The 12616-nt window shown below is 49.8% G+C and overlaps 1 protein-coding gene across 2 annotated transcripts in view; it reads right to left on the reverse strand.

The window, feature by feature from the left end:
- SEC14L5 (SEC14 like lipid binding 5) overlaps nt 1-7329 on the reverse strand; it is a 61206-nt gene extending 53877 nt beyond the window's left edge. For both annotated transcript variants that reach the window (XM_009195938.4, XM_009195937.4), the window contains exons 1-2: nt 7060-7329; nt 6242-6349 (exon numbers count right to left, since the gene is read on the reverse strand). In XM_009195938.4, the coding sequence (XP_009194202.2) occupies nt 6242-6304 (63 nt within the window). In that variant the 5' untranslated portion in view covers nt 6305-6349; nt 7060-7329. The remainder of the gene's footprint in view (nt 1-6241; nt 6350-7059) is intronic.
- Between the last annotated feature and the right edge of the window lie 5287 nt (nt 7330-12616).

The raw sequence follows: 12616 nt of genomic DNA on the forward strand, positions 1-12616 counted from the left end.
CTGCACTCCAGCCTGGGCGACAGAGCGAGACTACCAAAAAAAAAAAAAAAAAAAAAGGCAGAAAAAAAGATGATGATGCCCGGCGCTGCCGTGGCTCAGGCCTGTAATCCCAGCACTTTGGGAGGTTGAGACGGATGGATCACGAGGTCAGAGATCGAGACCATCCTTGGCTAACACGGGGTGAAACTGCCTTTACTAAAATACAAGAAAAATTAGCCGGCGAGGTGGCGGGCGCTATAGTCCCAGTTATTGAGGCTGAGGCATGAGAATGGCGGAACCCGAGCTTGCAGTGATCGATCGCTACCGCACTCCGTTCGGGGCACAGAGCAAGACTCCGGCCTCAAAAATAAAAATAAAAAATAAAAAGAAGATGATAGCATGCATGCTCACGCCAGGTCCCAGCACTTCGGGAGGCCGGCGGGCTGGATCACCTGAGGCCGAGGAAGGCAGTCTGGGAATGTGCTGAGGCCTACAGCAGAGATAGAGCCTGTGGGTCTGGTTCTTTACTTATTTATTTATTTATTTATTTATTTATTTATTTATTTATTTATTTTGAGATGGAGTCTCACTCTGTCACCCAGGCTGGAGCACAATGGCATGATCTCAGCTCACTGCAACCTGTCTCCCAGGTTCAAGCGATTCTCCTGCCTCAGCCTCCAGACTAGCTGGGATTACTGGCATGTGCCACCACACCTGGGTAATTTTGTATTTTTAGTAGAAACAGGGTTTCTCCATGTTGGCCAGGATTAGTCTTGATTTCCAGACCTCATGATACGCCTGCCTCGGCCTCTGAAAGTGCTGGGATTAGAGGCATGAGCCACCACGCCCGGCCCTGGTTCTTCACCACTCACTTGGGAAAAGAGACAAATAACCTAGACTCAACTCACAATGGGCTGGGCAGAGCATGGTCTTCAGGACTCAGGCTACCTGACCCCACACCCTAAGCCTTTGTTTCCTCTGTGCAAGGACCTCCACAAAGACACCACCACCCCACACACCTTCTGGGACCTGGGCATTCAAAGGACTGACGGACCCTCTCCAACACTGGATACTTCAGCTGCCTTCATTGTCTTAATTGTTTTTCTCTGTTTACCAAGATAATGAAAGTTCATTGTTTTGAACCCAGTGATACAGAATGCTATCAAGAGAGAAAGGAAGGCTGGGCGCAGTGGCTCATGACTGTAATCCCAGTACCTTGGGAGGCCAACGTGGGAGGATCACTTGAGCCCAGGAGTTCAAGACCAGTCTGGGCAATATAGTGAGACCTCATTTCTATAAATGTATATATAAATTTTTATATATTAGAATCTAAAAACTAGCCGGGCATGGTGGCACATGCTTGTACTCCCAGCTAAGGCTGTACTCTGGAGGCTAAGGCAGGAGGATGGCTTGAGCCCAGGAGTTCAAGGCTGCAGTGAGCCACGATTGCATCACTGCACTCCAACCTGGGCAACAGGGCAAGACCCTGTCTCAAAAAGAAAGAAAAAAGAGAGTAAAAGGCTGGGCACGGTGGCTCATGCCTGTAATCCCAGCACTTTGGGAGGCCAAGGTGGATGGATCCCTTGAGGTCAGGAGTTCAAGAGCAGCCTGGCCAACATGGTGAAACCCTGTCTCTACTAAAAATACAAAAATTAGTCGAGTGGGGTAGCGCACGCCTGTAATCCCAGCTACTCAGGAGGCTGAGGCAAGACAATCGCTTAAACCCAGAAGGTGGAGGTTGCAGTCAGCCAAGATCATGCCAATGAACTTCAACCTGGGTGACAGAGTGAGCCTCCGTCTTAAAAAAAAAAAAGTTGGGGGAAGGAAAGATTCCCTAGAATCCTTCCCTTTAGAAGCAAAATTCGTGGGAAGGGATTTGGAGAGAAATCTCCATTTATTTGACTAGACAAATTTTTGAAGTGAGAGTATTACTTAAAAAAAATTTTATAGCCAGGTCTAGAAAGGTTACCTCAAAGCACAATTTTGTAATCAATTACTCAAGCCCAGTTTCAGTCATTTGTGTCATTGTCAGTGGACTTTTGAAGAAGTCAGGGGCATTTTGATTCTGAAGTCAGTTTTGTTAAACAGAAAAACTGAAAGGCCAGCTTTTCTGGTCACTCGGATGCAGTGAAAATAGCTGAGTTCATCTGAAACTTCCCCGGCATCTGACCCAAACTGAGGGCAAGTGTTTAACTGAGAAACAAAGACAAACATTAAGTATAGAAAACCCCTTTTGTGCCTCCACAGTGTGCAAGTTATGTTGAGTTATGCAGCTATTTTGGGGACAATAATGTTTTGTAAACAGTCGCCAAAGTGCCTTTGTTGGCAGTGTTGCTGTGGATTGGGAACATTTCACAGAAAAGGACTGTATGGAAGATAGAATGACACGGTTGTGGCAGTCCCTTTGAAAAATACAAATGACTTAAATTAAGGCAGGTACAGATAAGATTTTTTTTTTTTTTTTTTGAGACAGAGTTTCACTCTTCCCCCAGCTGGAGTGCAGTGGTGTGATCTCGGCTCCCTGCAACCTCCACCTCCTGGGTTTAAGCAATTCTCCTGTCTCAGCCTCCCGAATAGCTGGGATTACAGGTGCTTGCCACCATGCCCAGCTAATTTTTGTATTTTTAGTAGAGATGAGGTTTCACCATGTTGGTCAAGCTGGTCTCGAACTCCTGACCTCAGGTGGTCTGCCCTTCTTGACCTCCCAAAGTGTTGGGATTACAGGCATGAGCCACCTTACCCCGCCCCAGATCATAAAGATTTGAAAGTCTTTTTTTCACTCTACCCACAGGTGTCAGTAGCTAGAAATTCAACAGTGAAGGGAGTAAATGGAGCTCTGCCTTCATTTGTGGAACATGAACCTTACAAAATGTGTTTAACATACCCAACAAAGGCAGTGCAAGTACATTACTAGTGCTATTCATGTAGTTTTTCTGTTGTTTTGTTTTCTTTTTCTTTCTTTCTTTTTTTTTTTTTTTGAGACAGAGTCTTGCTCTGTTGCCCAGGCTCGAGTGCAGGATGGTGTGTCCAGACCTGTCTTACTCTACGAATAAGTGCCCAGCCCCCATTTTCTTTATTTGTGAAATGAGGATGAATATATGCGCCTCATAAGGTTGCCATGCAGATGAAAAGTGATTTTGTGTGTGTGTGTGTTTGCCTCGCACAGGGTCCAGTCCTACCAAGTGACAATAAGTGGTCGATAAACATAAATAATCACTCTTAGTTTAAGGCTCTGGCAGCTCACATGTTCTCAGACCCAAGCGTTTGTTCATTCATTCATAAGAAGAGAGAAACTGTCCCCACCCTTCTCGGACAGTCCAGGGACCTATGGTTCTCTGCCATGAAGCTGAGACACATTAACTATAGGATGGAAAACCATCGACTGCATTTGCTTAATAAATGCCGACTTAATTTGTCATGTTTAGGGTTCTCAAAAGTATTTACAATCATTGCACTTGAAAATAAGCCATGCCGTATACCCAATCATGCTGCTATAAAGACACATGCACACATATGTTTATTGTGGCATTATTCACAGTAGCAAAGACTTGGAACCAACCCAAATGTCCATCAATGACAGACTGGATTAAAAAAACGTGGCACATATACACCATGGAATACTATGCAGCCATAAAAAGGATGAGTTCATGTCCTTTGTAGGGACACGGATGAAGCTAGAAACTCTCATTCTGAGCAAACTATTGCAAGGTCAGAAAACCAAACACCGCATGTTCTCACTCATAGGTGGGAATTGAACAATGAGATCACTTGGACACAGGGTGGTGAACATCACACACTGGGGCCTGTCGTGGGGTGGAGGGAGGGGGGAGGGACAGCGTTAGGAGATATATCTAATGTAAATGATGAGGTAACAGGTGCAGCACACCAACATGGCACATGTATACATACGTAAAAAACCTGCACTTTGTGTACATGTACCCTAGAACTTAAAGTATAATAAAAAAAAAAAAAAAAAGAAGAAGCCATGCCCATGAATGTAGCACTTAAGGCTATATGAATGGGGGCCAGGTGCAGTGGGTCACACCTTTAATCCCAGCACTTTGGGAGGCCGAGGCAGGTGGATCACTTGAGGTCAGGAGTTCGAGACCAGCCTGGCCAACATGATGAAACCCTGTCTCAACTAAAAATACAAAAAGTAGCCGGGTGTGGTGGTGTGCATCTGTAATATCAGCTATTCAGGAGGCTGAGGCACAAGAATGGCTTGAACCTGGGAGGCGGAGGTTGCAGTGAGCCAAGATAGCGCCACTGCACTCCAGTCTGGGCAAGAGAGTGAGACTCAGTCTCGAAAAAATATAAGAAAATGGGGCTCAGAAAAGTTCAGCAACTTTTGTTGTTGTTGTTGTTGCTGAGACAGAGTCTCGCTCTGTCACCCATGCTGGAGTGCCATGGAGCAATCTCGGCTCTCTGCAACCTCCGCCTCCTGGGTTCACACCATTCTTCTGCCTCAGCCTCCTGAGTAGCTGGGACTACAGGTGCCCGCCACCATGCTTGGCTAATTTTTTTTTTTTTTTTTTTGGATTTTTAGTAGAGTTGGGTTTTCACCGTGTTGGACAGGATGATATCGATCTCCTGACCTTGTAATCCACCTGCCTCGGCCTCCCAAAGTGCTGGGATTACAGGCGTGAGCCACCGTGCCCAGCCTAAGTTCAGCAACTTTCTAAAGACATATTACCAGAGCATGGCAGAGCACAGCGAAAGCTTAAAGCATCTGAATTCACATCCCTGTATCTCTTCACCGTCCCCTGGTGTTCCACTTCCATTACACAGAAGCAAAGTCACACAGCCACAGGCAAAAACAGTAACGATCATAGCTGGATCTCAGTGAGCATTTGATCTGCATCAGCCCTGTACTGGGAGCTTTCTACACATTGATTCAACCCACAGCATGACGCCAGGATTTGGAACCCAGGAGATTCCCATTTTGGTGATGGGGAGTGGAGGCTCATGGAGGTGAAGCAACTTGCCCCACAGTCACTCAGCTAGTCAATCAGGGAGCTAGAATATGAACCTAAGCCAGTTCCTGCCTCTTCACTGTCCTAAAACCATCTGCCTGTAACAGCACAACGTATGTGGATGATTTCAGTGATGCTTTTAAATCCTCTGTGTGATAATAAACTTATATGCATGTAGATCCATAGAATAAGACAAGACTGGACACACAGACACACACAGCCACCAAGAGATATGAAAGTCCCTGGATAGAAGGCTGGGGTTAAGCAGTCAGTGCTGGGGTGGGACAGACAGGGGTAGATGCTAATGTTTCTTACACTTTCAATACATTAATTTATAAGACATCAGTGTAATAACAGGGATAGCATATTTCATGAGCTCCTTCTGTGTGCCCATCACACAGCCAGGAGCACCAAGAATTATCTCATTTACTTCTCCTGGCAACCTCATAGCATTGTCCCTGTGTTACTGAGCAGGGAAGTGAAGTGCTGAGAGGCAGAGGGATGGAGCCAAGAAGGAATTCCACATCCACCTACCTCCAGCTTCTGTCCCCAGGGTGCAAAGACCAGTGATCCAGGGGGCCAAGGATCTGGCAGCCAATTCTAGGCCTCCAACTGACTTGCTGCACAATACAGAGTACATCACAAAGCAAACCTACCCACTCATTCTCTCTCTCCTCCCTGTATCAGCTTCCTCGAAAGGTAGGGAAGGGGGTCTGTGAGCAGGAGGTCTCTGTGGTTAAATGTGAGGTTCTAGAGTCTCCTCTGTGGGGATCTGAGCCCCGACTCCACCTCTTCCTAGATACAGAACTTGCTGTCATCTCTTCACCTGTCAAAGCCTCAGTTTCATGGAGGTTAAATAGGAATAATAAGAGCTATTGGGAATTGGAAGAAACATCATCTGTTAAGACAGTGCTGTAAACATTCAACGAACAGCTGCTGTCATTATCACCACCATTCCATTTATCACTGTGATATGCCATTATATGAAATGATGGCAATGGCTTGGCCCCTGATACCTTTGTTTTCTATCAGGAGAGTCTAAAGTAAGGGAGCAGGTCAGCTTCAACAAGGAGAAGGAAGAAAGACTTTGTGTTTTGGTCACTGGGCCGAGGATAGGATGGTTGGACAGAGAGGTCACCGGTTAGAAGTTAAACCCACCGGGTCAGCTAAGTAGCTCACTAATTCCTTCTGATCTGGGAGTCTAAGGAGCTCCGTCTTCCTCCCGACATAGCTGATCTCAAGTCCCTCCAACTGTCACACAGGGGACCCAAGAATCAGGAGTCACTCACCGCCATGACCAGCTCAAACGGGTACTTGTAGACTCGGACAGGAGACTGGTATCTTTGCACCATGTTCACGGTGGAGCACCAACAGAAGTCACCAGGTGTGCACGGAGCCTGGGGCGAGGGGTAATTGGTGAGGTCGCAATTCCCACCTCGGGAAGCAGGGACACCACCCACCAAGTGTAAGGGGCAGCCCCTGGCCCCACCCACACAGCTCCCCAGCCTTCAAAGTGAGAAGGCTGATATGACCCCCAATTACTCCAGGCCAAGCCCCAACAGCTTTCCTATCATTAGCCATGGTCCCAGACCACGCTCAGCCTTCCAAGAGCAGTCAGCACCCCCAAACATTCCTCTACCCCCACCTCTTCACACTGAGGGCCCCCAAAAGCCTCACTGCCACCCACACAGACACACACACGTTTGCAATTCTTACACTCCCACGGTTCTCTTCACGCATGCACCCCGCAGCTTGCCACAGTCGCCCACCCCCAAGTCTCCTTGCACCTGCCCTCCCATTTTCCTCCCAGACACCCTGACATACACACACAGCCTTCACCACATTTCACAGGCACTGTCTCTGCCACACACATGCACACACGCAGGTTTCCCTCCCACACGGGACTGCTTTTGCACACGCCTCCAACTTTGCACACACATCTAGCTCCCTGAAACACGCACCTGCCCAACTCCACACACACAATTCCCCTGGTGTGCACAGACGTGCACACACGCACACACACCCGGGCGCACATGCACACACACGTACACACACGTAGAGACACTCACACACGCATGCACACACAGGTCCCCGCAGCTTTGCTCACCCTTGCCCTCGGTAGCCTTCGGGAACGCAGCCTAGGGCAAGTGCCCTGGAAGCCCTCCCGGCTCGGGAGCTGAGCGCTTACGAGCTCCCGCGGCCGCCTGGCCCGGAGCGCAGCGCCTGAGGCAGGGCACGATCGCGGCTCCCTAGCCTGGGGCGTCCCGCCTTGAACACCCTGCGACCAGGACAGCCGTGGAAGGCCGGAGGGGCGGGAGAAAGACCTGCCGAGCGGAGAGCTCTCCAGGACCCGGGACAGCGGAGATCCTGGCCTGGCCCCGCCCCTGGCCTGGCCCCGCCCACGTCCCTGGCCATGGCCCCGCCCAGGTTGGCCCTGCCCCCTAACTGGTCCCTCCCCACTCTGGCCCCGCCCCAGACTAACTCCCCCCACCCCGTTCTAGCCCCGCCCCTTATTTTACATGTATCTTGCTTGACCACGCCCGCAGCTCAATCATTTCTCCAGATTGGTCACACCTCAGGAAGTCCCCGCCCCCAAGGGCCTCAGCCTCGGGAATGATCCGGCCGTAGGAAAACCCCACTCTAATCTAGCTCTGCCCCCAAGCGGACCCTGCATCCGGGCCGACCCGCCCCTCTTAGTACTGTTTACATTTGTAAATGAGCACAGTTTACGTCTTTTCTTGCTCAAATTGACCTCGCCCTCGTACTTGGGTTTGCTGCACTTGGATTTGACCGGCTCCTCCACCTGTCCCCACCCCACGCCCCGCGCATGCACCTTCGCCCACTCTGCACACCTTCACAGAGCGCCTGCTGGGGTCAGCAGGTCTGTCCAGGGGCCGGACAGCCGCCAGTGAGCCACACGCACGAATCCCTGCCCTCGTGGAGTTTACACTATGGTGGGGAGACAGACACTCAATAAATAAGACAAATATATGATGTGTGAGGTAGTGAAAAATTCTAACGAGAGAAAATTAAGCAGGAAAGGGGCTCAAGGAGCCAGCGGAGAAAAATGACAATTAAAAACAGGTAAGAGGCCGGGCATGATGTCTCATGCCTGTAATTCGAACACCTTAGGAGGCCGAAGCGGGAGGATCGCTTGAGCCCAGGAGTTGGAGACCAATCTGGGTAACATAGCAAGACCCTATTTCTACAATTTTTTTTTTTTTTTAATTAGGCCGGGCGCGGTGGCTCACGCCTGTAATCCCAACACATTGAGAGGCCAAGGCGGGCGGATCACCTGAGGTCAGGAGTTTGAGACCAGCATGGGCCAACATGGGGAAACCCGGTCTCCATTAAAAATACAAAATTAGCCGGGCATGGTGGCGTATGCCTGTAATCCCAGCTACTTGAGAGGCTGAGGCAAGAGAACTGCTTAACCCAGGAAGCAGAGGTTGCACTGAGCCGAGATCATGTCACTGCACTCCAGCCTGGGCAAGAAGAACAAAACTACGTCGCAAAAAAAAAAGAAAAGAAAAGAAAAGAAAAATTAGCCAGGCACTGTTGGCACGTGCCTGTGGTCCCAGCTACTCAAGAGGCTCAGGCAAGAGGATCCGTTGAGCCCAGAAGTTCGAAGCTGCAGTGAGCTGTTACCCGGCCACTGCACTCCAGCCTGGGCAACAAAGCAAGATTCTCTCTCTAAATAAATAAACAAACAGGGAGTAAGGGAGCCTCCCTTGGGAGAGTGACATTTGCCCATCACCCTCATTTTAACTCACCCTTAACCCCTTCCAGCTCTCCCAGGACTCCCGGGGGACCAACCTTGCTCCGGGAAGTCCTGCCTTGCCACTCCTCATCTGTTTAGCCTACAAGAGTCAAGAAGCTGGCTCTGGACAGCACTGTTATCCACGTATTCACTCATTCAACAATGACTGAGCACCTACTATGTGCCAGCGTGGGGTGAATTCATCCCTTTATGCAGGGGAAGTCAGAGGTGGCCAGGGAGATGGACAACCCCTGATTTATTTCAAATATGTCATTGGACCCTGTGAAAACCACCTCTTTCCTTCCTAGCCTGCAACACATTCTAATCATTGCATTTCTTCATTTTATCTATCTGTGGGTTCCTGGCGGTCTCTCTCAGGAGACTGGGAGCTCTCTGAGGGCAGGGGCTGTGGCTGTGGCTGCCTTACTCACCTGCCCGCATGTTGGCAACAATCTTGCTGGGGATCTGGCAGGCAGCAGGTGCCCAGCACACTCTTGGCTAAGGCTATCAAGGGTGGAAATGGGACACAAAGTTCCCATCCCTGTCGCAAGGTGGCAGCAAATGATAGTCCATGGCTCCTGGATTAACCACAAGAGTGAGCAGTTGGGGGACATGGGATCCAGGGATGACTTTCCCAACCCGGGCTCATCCAGGAAATGCCCAGCTCTGCCCAGGCATTGCCACAGAGCAAAGTGAACGTTAACACTGTTAGCTGCTGTTACCACCACGAAAGGCGTTAAGTCCGCCTCTCTGCCGCCCAACATTGAGGGAGGACAATGACTCTGCGTGGGAGACAGAGGTGTGACAGTCCTGCGGGTACAGACAGCTCAAAGTGGAAACTGGGGCCTGGAGGGGAGTGAGAACCCCATTCTCTCCTCCTCCAATCCCAGGAAAGGGAATTAATAACGCCACCAACACCCACTCCAGCTGTTTGTGGGTTTGGTTTGTTTTTGAGATGGGGTCTGGCTCTGTTGCCCAGGCTGAAGTGTGGTGGCACAATCTTGGCTCACTACAACATCTGCCTCCCAGATTCAAGCGACTCTCCTGCCTCAGCCTCCCGAGTAGCTGGGATTACAGGCGTCTGCCACAGCGCCAGGCTAATTTTTGTATTTTTAGTAGAGACGGGGTTTCACCATGTTGGTCAGGCTGATCTGGAACTCCTAACCTCAGGTGATCCACCTGCCTCAGCCACTCAATATGCTGGGATTACAGGCATGAGACACCATGCCTGGCCCAGTTACCTATTATTAATACTGTTCTACTAATTATTCCTATCACTTATTGACAGTCCATTGGCACTTACTCTACCTGGCACCATTCTAAAGTTTTACAAACACAAACGCATCCAATCCTTAAAGCAATCCCAGAGCAATGAAAATGTCTTGGAACTTGACAGAGGTGGTGATTGCACAACGTTGCAAATGCACATGGCAATGAATTGTACATATTAAAATGACTGATTTTCTGTTACGTGGCTTTCATCTCAAAAATCATATACAGTCAAAACTATTTTAATCCTCATTTTACAGGTAAGGAAGCTAAGGCACAGGGAGACTGAATAACTCGCCCAAGGCCACACAGCCAGTTAGGAACTCAAACCCAGGACTCTGGTTCTCCAGTGACTTCTTCTCCCAGAGCTGCAGCTGACACTCCAGGATCATGTGATTTCCAAGTCCTGAGTTAAAAGATCTCCAGGCACCCTGGCTCCAGGACAAGAAGGCGCCACAAGGAGAGGCTGATTCCCGGGGGGTGCTGGGCATGAACTCAGTCCCGGGGCAGGATCTTTAGCCTCTATCTGCTGCTTCCCACCTGCCCTGCAAGAATGACCCAGCCAAAGCTGCCTTATGAGGAGGTGGGTTTGGGGAACCCCAGAAACCACCGCATGTCTCTGAATGTCTTCCCAGCAGATGGGCCACTGCCAGAGAATACTCAACCATTAGTGATGCATTTGCTTGAGTAAAACTCTGGACCCAATCCAAAGGCAGATGTTCCTGGAAGGCATCCTGCTGGGAATGTCCTGAGTTGAATGGCTCAGTGTGACACTAAGGAGAGTTAAAGAGGGTGTTATGGTCGGGTGCGGTGGCTCACGTCTGTAATCCCAGCACTTTGGGAGGCCGAGGTAGGTGGATCACAAGGTCAGGAGATCGAGACCATCCTGGCTAACATGGTGAAACCCTGTCTCTACTAAAAATAAAAAAAAAAAACATTAGCCAGGCGTGGTGGTGGGCGCCTGCAGTCCCAGCTACTTGGGAGGCTGAGGCAGGAGAATGGTGTGTGTGAACCCGGGAGGCGGAGCTTGCAGTGAGACGAGATCGCACCACTGCACTCCAGCCTGGGCGACTGAGCAAGACTCCGTCTCAGAAAAAAAAAAAAACAAAGAGGGTGTTATGACTGGCTGGACCCAGGGTCCAGACCCTGAACTGGGCCCTGGAATACATAAGGGGCTCTGGGATGGCTCTGAAGCTGGAGAGGATGCAGCAAGTGGGGTACGGTCCCCAGCTTAATTTTATTGTGGCAAAATGGTCCGGGCACAGTGGCTCATACCTGTAATCCCAACACTTTGGGAGGCCGAGGCCGGCGGATCACCTGAGGTCAGGAGTTCAAGACCAGCCTGGCCAACATGGCAAAAACCTGTCTCTAATAAAAATTAAAAAGTTAGCCAGGCATGGTAGCACATGCCTGTAACCCCAGCTACTAAGGAGACTGAGGCAGAAGAATCTCTTGAACCCTGGAGGCCGAGGTTGCAGTGAGCTGAGATCACGCCACTGCACTCCAGCCTGGGCAACAGAGAGAGACTCCATCCCAAAAAAAGAAAAAAAGAAAAAAAAAAAAGCAGTCGGGTGTGATGGCTCATGCTTGTAATCCCAGCACTTTGGGAGGCTGAGGTGGGTGGATCACCTGAGGTTGGGAGTTCAAGACCAGCCTGGCCAACATGGTGAAACCCGTCTCTACCAAAATACAAAAATTAGCTGGCGTGGTGGCGCACGCCTGTAATCCCAGCTACTCAGAAGGCTGAGACAGGAGAATTGCTTGAACCAGGGAGGCGGAGGTTGCAGTGAGCTGAGATGGCACCACTGCACTCCAGCCTGGACGACAGAGTGAAACTCCATCTTAAAAAAATAGAAAAGTAGGGGTAACATGGAAAACTATTCAGTGTTAGAGAGGAATAAAGCACTCACAAGCGCTACAACTTGGATGAACCTGGAGGGCATTGTGCTGAACAGACAAGAACTGAGTGATTCCAGGTTTGAGTCACCAGAGGAGCCCAATGCACAGGGACAGAAAGTAGAACGGTAGGGGGATGGGCTGGGGGAGGGGCCTGGGGAGTTAATTAACGGACACAGAGTTTGGGGTTTAGAAGATGAAAAGAGTTCTGGACCGGGCACAATGGCTCACACCTGTAACTCCAGCACTTTGGGAGGCTAAGGTGGGCGGATCACAAGGTCAGGAGATCGAGACCATCCTGGCCAACATGGTGAAACCCTGTCTCTACTAAAAATACAAAAATTGGCTGGGCTTGGTGGCGGGCACCTGTAGTCCCAGCTACTCGGGAGGCTGAGGCAGGAGGATCTCTTGAACCCAGGAGGCAGAGGTTGCAGTGAGCTGAGATCACGCCACTGCACTCCAGCCTAGTAACAGAGCGAGACTCTGTTAAAAAAAAAAAAAAAAAAAAAAAAAAAAAACAGAAGATGACAAGAGTTCTGGAGGCTGGGCATGGTGGCTCACACCTGTAATCCCAGCATTTTGGGAGGCCAAGGCGGGCAGATCACGAGGTCAGGAGTTTGAGACTAGACTGGTCAACATAGTGAAACCCCGTCTCTACTAAAAATACAAAAACTAGCCAGACATGGTGGCACATGCCTATAATCCCAGATACTCAGGAGGCTGAGGCTGGAGAATCACT

This window comes from Papio anubis, chromosome 18, assembly GCF_008728515.1.
Source record: "Papio anubis isolate 15944 chromosome 18, Panubis1.0, whole genome shotgun sequence".
In the NCBI taxonomy this organism is placed as follows: Eukaryota; Metazoa; Chordata; class Mammalia; order Primates; family Cercopithecidae; genus Papio; species Papio anubis.